This window comes from Protopterus annectens, chromosome 11.part0 (assembly GCF_019279795.1).
Source record: "Protopterus annectens isolate FY-2018-M chromosome 11.part0, PAN1.0, whole genome shotgun sequence".
In the NCBI taxonomy this organism is placed as follows: Eukaryota; Metazoa; Chordata; order Ceratodontiformes; family Protopteridae; genus Protopterus; species Protopterus annectens.
Window position 1 is genome coordinate 1152235517 of NC_056745.1, and position 13346 is coordinate 1152248862.

Here is a 13346-nt window from a genome sequence, read left to right on the forward strand (position 1 = left end):
GAGTATTTCCAAGCTTTTTAAGGAGATCTCTATGCAGTCTAGTGAAATGGGTCAGATAGTTGAGAGAACACTGTGCAAAAGTCACTGAACTGTAAGGGCGCTTGCCATATCTCTCCATGATTCTAGAACCTCTGTTAGGAGGATGGATAGAAGAGGAAGTTTCAGAAATTTCCTTTTTGATGGCTGTCACTACCACCATGGCATCAACTGGCACACCTTTGGTCAGAAAGGAATTTTCCTGGGGAGCAGAGATAAATTTATCAGGCCTCCTAGGGATAGGCTCCATGGTGTCCGGGGACTCCCACGCCCTTCGTGAGACCAGCTGCATAAGTTCATCGAAGGACGGAGGCACCCAAGAGGTGGAGGGCTGAGACCCGAAAGTCTTCAGGAGAACCGACACATCTTCAGTAGGGTTGGTGGACTGCCAGTCACCCCTCTCCCTAAGGATTTCTAATATCTCAGCAAATGAGATATCCTCAGAGGGGGACCATGGGAACCCTTCTGATTCATCCAAGTCGGTATCGGATGTGAGGGACCCCTGAGGGGAGTCTAGATGCTTCTTCTTACAGACTCTCTTCCTGTGAACCTCATGAGTGTCGGCTTCTGGTGAGGTCTCAGAAGAGCAGGGGCTACCCAATGGGGCTTCCTGAGGCTCTGGATCTCTATGCTTGGCAAGGATCTATGAAGCAGAAGCAGACACTTTAGGGGAGGAGGTAGCCAGACCTAAAGACGCAGATGTCTTGGGAGTCAGAACCCTCCTCATGGCTTTGAAGGCACCTCTGCTCTGATGCGGGGGAACCGATGGATCCGAAGAAAGTGTCGATACCCCAGGCACTGGGACAGTGGGCTCTGAACCAGAGGTAGGAGCTGAGCTCATCCGAGCCAAAGCACCAAGAGGCAGAGTCAGAACCAACAAGTCGGTCCGACTATCCTCCCCGGACCCGACCAGAGAGTGTCGGCTCCTAGATTACTTGATCAGAGCCGAGGACGTCAGAGTAAATGGAGCTGAAGACACTAAAGTAGGCGGTGGCTCCGAAGGCTCCATGATCAACAAGTCCGACTCCTCCAGCTCCAAAGGACTGGTATGGCTCAAAGGAGGAAGAGTAGTAGCTGGCAAGAGGGTCTTCGGTTCCGAAGCCGCTTGGGTTGGAGCCGATAAGAATTTAGCAAAGGCCGGTGCCTGTAAAAGCTTCTGCACCACACAATCTACATCCAAATTGGAATGGCTGATCGAAGACGAAGATGAGTGGATAGAGGGTGGTACTGACTTGTAAAAGAGGAGACTTAGGTACTTTGGATACCGGTTCCAGGACTGGGGACCGGCTCCGAAAGGATAAGATGGTTGGCTCCGAGGTCTGTGGAGCCGATGTCGAAGACTTTTTGGATTTCTTAGTCTCAGAGGTGTTGGAAGACTTTGAGGACTTACTGGATCCATCTTAGTTGCTCAAAGCTTCTTGGATAGAGGGTTTCAGCAAACCTCTATCGATCAATTTCCTCTTTCTCTCCTGGAGAACCCTAGAAGAGAAAGAATGACATATGGAGCCACTAACTTGGAGATGCAATGTTCCCAAACAATAAACACAGTTAACTTGACTGTCAGTGACAGACATTTTCTGGCCACATTTAGGGCATTTTTTAAATCCTGACTTAGGGTGTTTGTCTTGGTCAGCTATACTGTACAAACCAAAGTATCAAAAAAGGTTACTGTAAAACTGTACACACCCAAACAATTTTAATCAGTAGCAACAATCAACAAGCCCTTTGAAAAATATGGGCTAAAAGTCACACATACACATGCAAAAGTATTTATCTAAAGTATCAAGTTGTGACAGGAAGTCACTGTCTAAATGCACACAACAATATTATATGCTACTATTTCACATACTAAAAATGACAGAAAAGTCACTGATTAAACACACTCTAATAATTTAAGCTAGGCCTAGGAAAAACGAGGCCAACTAGTAATTTAAGAAAAGCACACCAAGGAAAAGACACAATAAAGCTGTAAGAGCTTATATTAGTATCTAAAACTACGATTAATAATGAATTATCAATATAAGAAGAAATATTTGAAAAAATTAAGGTTTTACTGGCCCGAGCTAGCGAGAACCTCCGATCTATTGCAGCGGCAAACTAGATCTGGGGTAACTCTAGGTGCATCATGGGATACGAACTTGGCCTCAAGCTATCTGAAGACCTCGAGCTTTGTAGTAGGGCGACTCGGAGCCGAGGATCAACTCTGAGCCCATCTGTAAGAATGAACGGTGAGATAGAACAACTTCACATTAACAGATAAAGTCTTACCACAAAAACATAGGGCAGTAAGGGAAAGGAAGGGGAGAAATCAAATGCCATCGTGGAAGTATTGAATAGAGAAAACTATAAAGCAATTAAGACAAGAGGTATCATTGTTAGAAGAGTATAGAAAAAGGAAGAGATCAACAAAAATACCAGAAGGATAGACATGATAAAAGAAATGTGCAGTATCACAACAGATCAGGATCTGTCATCCAAATAATAAACTAAAAATATCAGCAAAGGCAGAAAAACTTTGAAGAAATGCAGATAAAAATAAAGGAAAAGTACAAAATAAGAAATTTACTGATAACCCAAAAAAGTTTTATAGAGAATTGGGAAACAAGGTAAAGGAATTGAAACACCACCAAAAAAAGAAGGAATAGATACATTTTAAAGAAATATCTATGAAAATCTTGTGGAACATAACAAAGATGATAAATGGATAGAAGAACTAAAAGAAAAAATAAGAAGTTCAAATGTACAGGATATAAAATGGGATGAAGTAACAACCAGAGAGACTGAAAGAAAGTTAAGAATAGGTCCTAAATGGAAAACTCCAGGCCCAGATACAGTACCTAACTTCTGGATCAAAGTATTAACATTTTTATATGAAGATTTAGCCATGAGTAAGAAATATTTGGATGCGCACCCTGAAAAGACATCAACCTGGTTAACAACAGGAAAAAACAATGCTCCTGCTGAACAGCTAACCTGCAAGCTATCCAGAGAACTATAGACCAATAACTTGCCTTCCGACGATGTATAAACTAAACAGTGGAATCGATGCCAGAGTTTATAGTCACTTCAAAGAAAACTCAATCATGGTAATAGAACAAAAGGGTAATAAAAGAAAGTCATATGGAACAAAGGATCCATTTGTTGTTCAAGCCATAATGGAGAACTGTAAAAAGGGGAATATTCTAAGTATGGCATGGATAACCTACAAAAAAAGCATCTGACAGTATCTCACATTCATGTATAAAAGTATGCTTAAATATGTTTAAGATAAACCCTACACTGATCTATTATATTACAGCAACCATGAAACAGTGGCAAACTATTTTGCAGTTAAGCCACGATTAAGGACAAATTATTATTCCAGGGATAAAAATTTGAAGGGGAATATTTCAGGGTGACTCTCTGTCACTGCTACGCTTTTGTCTTTCCCTTAACCTATTAAGTTGTCTGCTTAGCAGATTGGGTCATGGCTATAATTTGGCTCCCGGAAAACAACAAAGTATAAAGGCTTCTCATCTTCTTTTTGTGGATGATTTAAAACTGTACAGCTCATCAGATGAGGAAATGAAAGCACAACTGCAAGTGGTCGAAACTTTTTCAGATGATATAAGAATTTTGTTTGGTCTTGATAAATGTCCAAAAGCAACCTTTAAAGCAGGAAAGCTGCACTAAGAAAACATCAGTTTGGGACAGGAATGTGATATAAAAAAACTTGAGCAAGAGGGAGTATATAAATATTTGGGAACTGATGAAGGATCAATAATAAAACATGAACAAATGCAAATAAAACTTAGTAAGAAATATTTTAGAAGACTACAATTAATACTGAAAATAGTGACATCTAGGAACAAAGTCCAAGCTATAAATCAATTTGCTCTTCCTGTCCTAACTTACAGTTTTGGAGTGTTTGGCCCCAAAATGTGCTAGATAGGTTGGACAGGAGAACAAGAAGGATGCTTCATGCTCATCAAAAGATTTATAAAAAGCAGTGCATACCAAGAATATATATTTCCCATTTTGAAGGAGGCATGGGCCTCCTCATAATTGATTACATGTATAGATAGTTGTACGACTGCATACATATCATCTGACCTCACAAGACCCAAACATAGGGAAAGTTTTGAAACATGAGGAGAATAAGTTTAAGATGACTGCCCTGCTTAGTTTAGAAGAAGCATATTGGCGTCAAGCGGGAATGGAAATAAAACCAGAAGTAGATAAAAAACAGGCAGCAACTGAATTTGCCAAAATCACAAAAGAAAGAATATAAGGTAAAGGATCAGATGAGAAGGCAAGGAATATGGAAAATGCATAAATATAGTTGCAAGTACAGAAAACTCTTAGAACAACCTCATGTTGATCAGGATCAAATGCAGGAATGGTCAAGGAGAAGTGAATTTAAGCCAAAAGACAAAAGGCTATTATTGGTGGCCGGAGACAGTGGACTACATAGTGGAAGGACTGTTTACTGAAAGGTGTAATAATGTGGAAAGACTGTTTAATTAGGGATTGTGAAAACATCATAATACTGAAGTAGCTGAAAAACACTGGAAACATGAGCCACAAAGCATTATAGAAAATGATGCATTTATATCACATGATCACCCATTACTAACAGTTCAAAAATAGATGTGAGAAAACCAGATATAGTAGTCCATGAGAAGAAGACAAAAGTAACATTGATCATTGAAATTGCTACACCCAATGACTACATTGTCTTATGTACAGAAAGACGCAAAATCATAAAATACCAGGATTTGCAGGCAGAAATGAGGACAATGTGAAAGAAGGATACCCAGACAGTTCCAATAGTAGTAGGATCAACTTGGTCTTATAAAAAAGAATTTACAATTGTACTTAGATCTGTATCAATATATGTAAGTCTGTAATAATTGTAGAAGGCGTCACCACTGGGCACATTGCAGGTGCTACAAAGAGCATTTCTGGCCAATATCAAAGATTGAAACAATACTAATTTCATAAACGTTCATCATACTTTGACTTAAGAAAGGGGTCCACTCCTGTCATGGTATTAGAAACTCAAAAAGACTTGGAGAAATTAAAAAAGGAGTGACTACTTCAGCTGTATATGGTGGTTAATACTGTCACTTAATTTTTCATTAAAAATGCAGATCTTGTCATGCTTTACAACAATAACCATACTATTCACCTATTTTTTTTTTTTTTGCTTGGTTCTGATTCATATGACATCTAAGCTTCCCATTTTCTTAAGTTCCTGTTCTACTTCACTTTTCAGTGCTATTAACAATTTTCTGGCAGTATGAATTACCAACACAGCATCAGGTTCCATTTGTATGCGATACTTTTCTGGCAAGCTTTAAACAATGACAAGCAAATCAGCACAGTCAAGCAAGATATCATTGCTATAGCTTTACACAGTATGGGAGATGCCTCTGTGACGGTTTGATTGATTCTCTTTATATGCAATCTTTGCTTTCATACTATGAATTATTTTCATTATTCCCAGATCTCCACAAGCCCCACAACCAAAATATTAGGAAAAAAACTTTTTAAGTGCAAACTATCTGAAAAAGAAGTTACTTTTGTTCTGACATGCCAGCAATTTTTGACGTAGTGGCACCATCTAGTGGCCAGAATATCTTGACAATGTACACATGGTTTTCTCTTCCATGTTAGATAGACCCAAAAGCTTCGAAAGTACCTCAAAGCAAAACACTACACTCTGCATTTGTTTCTAATTTGTTTTCCATATTCTGTCCATTAAGTCTTAATATTTTTCCAACAATTAGTCTTATCCTCCCGTTTCACTGCTTCAGCTGCATTTTCAGATTTCAAAGCATCAATTCTTTTCACTTTAGCTGCCCCAGTAAACATGGGTGCTGTTTTAAAAGACTGGAAAAGAAAAATTAAAATCCAATTTCATGAGATAAAATGATGACTTTTAATTGCAACTTTTGGTCATTACTGCAATTTCATTATACTATTTTAATGCATATATATGTGTGTGTGTGTGTGTGTGTGTACAACATTAAAATAGTTCTGGGTACAGAAAACTCAATAAAGCAAGCTGACACTATAAAAACAGCAAATACGAGAAGATAAGTTGCAGTGAATGAACACTCTGATCTTAAATACCAGATTCCATAAAAATACCACTTTTTTCTTTTCTTTTCCCAGAAAAATTAAAAAAAAAATCATTGCCCCTTCCAATACATAGTTATCTTTGATATTTCTGCTCAACAACATGCAAATTCTCTTGAGCACATTTACTTCTGCTTGAGCATAAGTCTTCAAAATGCACAAACTCTACAGAACTGAGTAAATGCAGGAGAACTCTTCCTGCCATGCATACTGTAGGCCTTAATTTCAACAGTGTAATGATTTCTCTTGCCTTAATTTTGGATTCTCAAATGGATATTTTTACAACATACCTTGCCTTTATTTCTCATTCTACATTTTTATGTGACTCGCACTTTATTTTACACACAATATTTCCATTAATTAATTCTTTTAACTGTGCACTAGTAATATCATTTGCTCTACATATCTCTACAGATTTTGAAAAGATCAGGTCTGTTTCTGTTGCAGAAGCAGTCACTGCCTGCTTGCTGATCCTGAGTGGAAGCAGCTAGGTCTGGCTTACCAACTGGAGCTCAAGTCTCGTGAGCCCAAGGTGCCAAGTGCAAGACACACAACAAGCTAAGGGGAATTCAGTGTGTGAAAGCTCATTTCCCCTTGAACAGAAGCATATAGCAGAGCTTGAAAGAGCTGCCAAAGGAGAAGGGGGTGGTCCACCAGGCTAGAGGGTAGGTCACCTGCAGGAGCAGCAAACTGGCCCACCCCTATCACCCAACTCTTGCCATAGAGCTGAAGAGCTGAATGGGGATTTCCAGGCAGGAACAAATGGGCCATAGGACTCTCGCCTTACCTGAAAATTCCACTGGACTAGCTAGCATGGGGAAGGGTGAAAATCAAGTGTTAGCCCCTTTCCTAGAAGCTGTGTGTGTGTGTGTGTGTGTGTGTGTGTGTGTGTGTGTGTGTGTGTGTGTATATATATATATATATATATATATATATATATATATATATATATATATATGTGTGTGTGTGTGTGTGTGTGTGTGTGTGTGTGTCTCTGTGTGTATTTCTATGTGCACACACACATAATAGGCAGGGGAGATATATAACAGGTATTGTGTCTGGCTTCATGTCATTAGATCGATCTCCTGAATCTCAAGTAACATCAGTAGTCAGAAGGTTGAAGTCAAAAATAGAAAAAAGCTGTACCCACACACCAACTGCTAATTATATATACTAACGCAGAGATCACACTATAGTGGGGAAAGAGCAAATTCCTCAATCTCCACTGTACTTTAATCACACAATACAGGCTACCCGTTATCACCATACATCGATATTTCACTGTCAACGTAGAGGGTTCAACATTCTGACACTCGACATTTATATCTGCTGAGATGTTATTGTGTACCCATAGTGCCCTCCATAGCCGGCCTTAGGCATAGGCCAACTAGGCGGCCGCCTAGGGTGCCGCTCTAGTAGGGGCACTTTTCCAGTATTTATTTGGTGTAGATAGACCAGGATGGGGGCACCGGGTGGTGTGGTGGGGGGTGCCGTGAAGCCCTTATGCATAGGGCACCAGTTGACCTAAGGCCACTCCTGGTGCCTTCAAAGCAAATGCTTAATTTCAGTTATGCTGTCCATCATGTTTTTTTGTGTGAATGATGTTGCAGAGTTTTGTGTCAGATATTCTCAATCAGTTCTCTGCCCTTTTTCACCTGCTATTTGGAGCACTATGACACTATACACATACATAAATACTAAACAAATAAATGAATACATAAATAAAATATATAAGTCTACGAATATGCCCAGAAACTGGATGAAATATGTTCTATGAACTGAGTAATTTGTAAAAAAATGAATAAAACAGAAATTTTTTTTTTTTTTTTTTTTGTTTTTGCTTTTATAATATATATATATATATATATATATATATATATATATATATATTTTTTTTTTTTTTGCATTCTAGGTTTCAGATGTTACGTGCTTTTCTTAAAGAAAAACACCAACTGCTTAATAAGAAAAAAGTCCACAACAAATTCTGTGACGCTTTGTAAAAATGTATAAAGTGATATTGCATATATGACTGAGTAATACAAAAGACAAGCAAAACAATATCAGTGATTTAATTACTAGTATCATTCTTACTGGTATTATTATTATCATACACTCCAAACATCAAATAATATTATACTTACTCAAAGCACATCCTCTTTAAATGGTCATGGTAAAATGTATACGCTTTTTCATATAACTCCATGGACACCTAAAAAATAAACTGCTTTGTAAATAAAAAGCTGACTTTCAAATGTAAGATATTACTTTTTACTACAGAGGTTCTTATGCTGTGAACTTCATTGTACTTATTTTGTTGTAATATCTACAATACAAATTTGGTCTTTAGTAACAAACACAGGAATTTAACAATAAACAACACTAAGTATTTTAACTAAGTAGCAGCCTATGTGCATAATCCTTAAAAGGTTTGTCAACTCGGGGCAAACTGACCTTCAGCATTGTGGTAGATTGCATCACCTATATTAGCCAGATGATATAGCAAATCTACTGGCTGATAAATTCACCTTAAATTTCACCTCCCTATTACCCCCAGTTCTCCCTCAAAAAAATACCCTCCAACACTCCCCAGCAATTATCACTAAAGAATAGGTTGCCACTGTGCTCTCTAAAGTAAAAATATGGCTTCAATGGGGCCCTATGATATACCATTTTGCCTCTTAAACAGCTTGAATCATCACCTATCAAGCCCATTGGGATCTCTATTTAACCACAGCCTCTGTACTGGCTTTTTCCTGATATATTGGAGGACAGCAAAATGCCTTTGTCTTTCTGCACAAAGGGAAATCATCGACTGACCTGGATAATTACAGACCCATAAGTTTGACTAGTCTCATATGTATGGCCGTGTTAACAATAATCATGGAACTGATAAATAATGACATAGGAAACCTCCAAGCACTTGATCCAACCCACTTCAGCTTTGTCAAGGGCAGATCATGCTTATTAAATCTGGTGGACTTTTATGAAAAAGTCACTAGGGCAATGGATGAGGGTAACAGTACATACTGCCTATCTTGACTTGGCCAAGGCATTTGACACAGTCCCACATTTGGGTATTATAAATAAACTCACAAAACTGTACATAAATCCCTATGTCACCAGCTGGACAGCCAATTGGCTCACAGGCAGGACACATGTGGTCAAAGTAGGTGAATCCAGATACAACAGGCTAGTTACTAGAGGTGTGCCATGGGGCTTATTGCTGGGACCAGTCCTGTTTGGATTATACTTCTCTGAAGTCGAGGCTAATGTGGAAGATCTCTGGATGACAAAGTTTGCTGACAACTGCAAGTTGGGGGCAATCATCGAATCCCCCAGTGATGTAGATATCATTCAGGAGTGTCTAAATCAGATTAATGATTGGTGCACAAGCCATCGTCTAAAACTAAAACATTATCATACCCTTTGGGAAGCCAAAGACCTGTGCACATTACAACATTAATAGCACATCTCTAAGAATATACTCAGAGGTGATAGATCTAAGTGCACTGATAAACAGTAGCCTGAACTTTGATTGTCATGTGTCCACAGTGTTGAGGAAGCTGTTCTATGTAAGTAAAGGTATGGCATCCAGATCCATGGAAGTTATAGTCCCACTGTATTCAGCCCTCATTAGACCAATAATCAAGTACAATACGCCATTTGTCATGTATTTGGCTAGGCACTTAAATAGGTGGAGCCACCACAGAGGTTCCTCATAAAGAAAATACAGGGTGTTAACAACATGTTCTGTGTAGACAGACTAAAAGCCCTATACCTTTGCTCTGTCTCCTATGGATTATTAAGGGGTGACCTATGCCTAACCTATAAGGAACTCACAAATCCAGCCCTGTTGGAGCCACTACATATCTGCAAGACAAACAGCATGGGGGTCACATGATTTAGGGATCTAAACCTAGTCAGTGACTCAAACAAAACAAGTTGAAGAGATAGATATGTGTCATAGAGATTACCCTTTCTTTGGAACAGGCTTCCTATTCACATTAAACAACACCCTTCTCTAGCCCTCTGCAAAGATAATTTGGATGACTAGATGGGGAACTGCAAATTCACTCCTGCGGTAGTGCCTATGTCCCTTATGGAAAGGGACAATCTGTAAAATACTCAAGGTATATGCACAAACCTATGCCCTCTTCATGCCCCTGGGGGCCACATATTGGGTAAAATTGTGTTATACTGGCTAGGCTTGTAAGGGTTCTTAAGACATTAGCCTAGTGATCTCCTATGAACCTATGAAAACAGTACAGCTGTGTATGAACTTACCATAAATGTAGATGTCCGAATAAATCACTATTGCATTTTGCTTGCTTGCAGGAAGTATCCTGCATAGGGTACAGTATTTTCAGCAAGTATTCCAAATCTCAGGCATCTTCTTCTCAAGCCATACATCTGACCAATAACCTAAGCATGACAGTCTGTACTACTTCATAATGGATGCACAGGTGCAGAGTTCCTCAGAGCTTTCTTGCTCCAGAAGGAGAAGCTTGAGGCTAAGAAAAGAGTTGAAAAAAGACTCATGTCAACAGGGAAAAGTGGGGAAAGGGTAGATACACCTCAGCTAAGGAAGAGGAAAAGAAAACAAGAAGGAAGGATGGAGGGTGCAAATACTGCAACAGTGATTTATTTAGACATCTTCTATTACAGTAAGTTCTTACACAGCTGTGGTATGTCCTTAATTTGATCATTGTGGCAGCATTGCCCACTAGTGGAAATATTTACAAAGCTTTTATACTAACTGGGAGGAGGACTGAGGAACAGAGCTGGGTTCCAGAATATTCTGAAGAATGGATCTGGCGAAGCACTTTCAGGCCTTAAAAAAAGACATTGGTCTTATAGTGTTTTGTAAAAGTGTGAATGGAAGACCAAGTAGCTGCTTTTAAAATAGTGTTTGATCTGCATCCAAAATCCCACTTCCTCCTTGTTTCTTGAGCTTCTCCCTGTTTCATTATCATCCCATTCCACTTTGAACAATAGATTTCTGCTTGTGGTATGATAACTGTGTGAAGCTGAAATACCCATTCAAATCAGATAACCCCACACCAACTTGTTCTACTGGAAGGATCAACTTATCCCACTTGATTCTTGCCCTCTTATCCTCCCCCAAAAAATTATTTAACTATTAATTGCTATCCATTACTTCTCCTCTGATTGATAAAAATATGTCTGACCTGTGTATAAAACTAAAAGTACTAAGATCATTTTCACTGGTTGTATCTTGCTATCCATATCCATAAAACAGCTTCCAATTTTTCAGTTTTTGTATTATCTTTTGTTTTGTCTCTTCCCACATATCCTTAGCTGCCACAGTCAATGTTATTTTTATCCGGAAACCAACTCTTAACAAATGGATACCTTTTACTGTCTTTTCTCTAATCAACATGTTGCTCATTCAGCCACCATCTTGAAAGTCTCCTGTATGTCACTTCCCTACTACTACTACTTCATTCTAGCCTTACACATTTCAATGGAGCAGTGCCAAATTTGACCCAGCTACTTTAGTTGCACAAAACTATGGTGGTATTTTAACTCTGATGTGTTGCAAATAATGTGTGTGTGTGTGTGTGTGTGTGTGTGTGTGTGTGTGTGTGTGTGTGTGTGTGTGTGTGTGTGTGTGTGTGTGTGTGTGTCTATGCAGACATATACACACACACATGCATATACACACACACACACATATATATATATATATATATATATGTGTGTGTGTGTGTGTGTGTGTGTGTGTACACATACACACACACATATACACATACACACATATATCACCCACTCCCTTTTTCCTATTTTGTACAAGTGGGTGAGGATATCATGCTAACTGCTGCCATCTCTCTTGATTCAATGCCACTTTCCTACCTTTTTCAACAGTCAAGCCTGACCATTGCAGGTCTCTCACACAGTTCATCCATTTCTTTGCAGGGCATCCTCATTTCCTCTTGCTTTCTTCCTGTCTGTCCCAAATCTTCTTCTCTCAATTGTCTTTTACTTTCCCATGCATGTGCCTGACACACCTTAATCTGTTCTCTTTGATCTTCTCTGCAACTGCTTGGACTTGTGATGTCTTCATTTCTTCATCTATCCCACAGTGTACATCCTACCACCCATCTCAGGCATTCATCTCCATCACCTCTAGTTTCTCCAACTGTTCTGCCTTCAGTGCCCAGGTTTCTGTACCATACATTAATACTGGTTGCACCACAGTTTTATACACATTGCTTTTCAGGTTCTTTTGCATTTGTCTGTCACACTACCACTGACACTCTGTGATATTGGTTGCAGCCTCTCTGATTCCAGTTTTGCCCTTTTCATTCAGACTTCCCTTCTTCTCAACCAGCCCCCCAAGATACTTGAAACTGTTAACCTGCTCCAGTACTATCCCTTCTATCTCATTTTTCAGCTTCTTCTGAATTCTTTGTTGGGATTACAACTGTCTAATCTATACTCACTTTCATCTTGCACACCTTAAGTTTTGTATTCTATTCCCTTATCATTTATTGAAGTTCTTGTTCAGAGTTTGCCTATAATTCTACATTGTCTGCATTAAAGCAGCTTTGTTTATCTGTCCACTCTGACTGGTTTGCTAATGAAGTTCGTCACCAGTATGAATAGCAATGGGCTCACAGCTGAACCCTAGTGCCCACCCACTCACACTGAGAACAACTTTGAGTCTAAACACTGTTTGTACTTGTATCTTTGGGTCCCTGAACATAGCCTGCACTACTTCTTCTAATGTCTCCAGGACTTTGAATCATTGCAGGACTGTCCAAATCAACTTTCTTGACATCATGTCATACTCCTTCTCCAAGTCTAGGAATGCTCAGTTGGAAGCTCCCCTCATCTCTAGCTTCTTCTCCACTATCTGTCTCACTGCCAAAAATATGTAAATTGTGCTGCATCCTGATCTGCCTCTACTGCTCATCTTTCATCTTACTTTATACTTCTGTGTGTATTCATTTATCAATCACTCTCTACAGAACTTTCATGTCGTGTGACAGAAGTTTGATACCTTGCCCTCACTTCTGAATGTCCCCTTTGTTTTTATACACTAGCACTATAAATACACATCTATATTGATCAATCTATTTACATCTATAGTTAAGACATATTTCTAGTGTAATTTGTAGGACTTTTTCTTCAGATGAAATGACAACTCGATAAAAAGAACTCTA

General features: G+C 38.9%; 1 protein-coding gene across 1 annotated transcript in view; it reads right to left on the reverse strand.

Annotated features, from left to right (window-relative positions):
• Positions 1–13346, reverse strand: part of FBXL13 (F-box and leucine rich repeat protein 13) — a 2081262-nt gene that overhangs the window by 1712282 nt on the left and 355634 nt on the right. The window contains exon 4 of the mRNA XM_044088512.1: positions 8301–8368. Coding sequence (XP_043944447.1) covers positions 8301–8368 — 68 coding nt within the window. The remainder of the gene's footprint in view (positions 1–8300; positions 8369–13346) is intronic.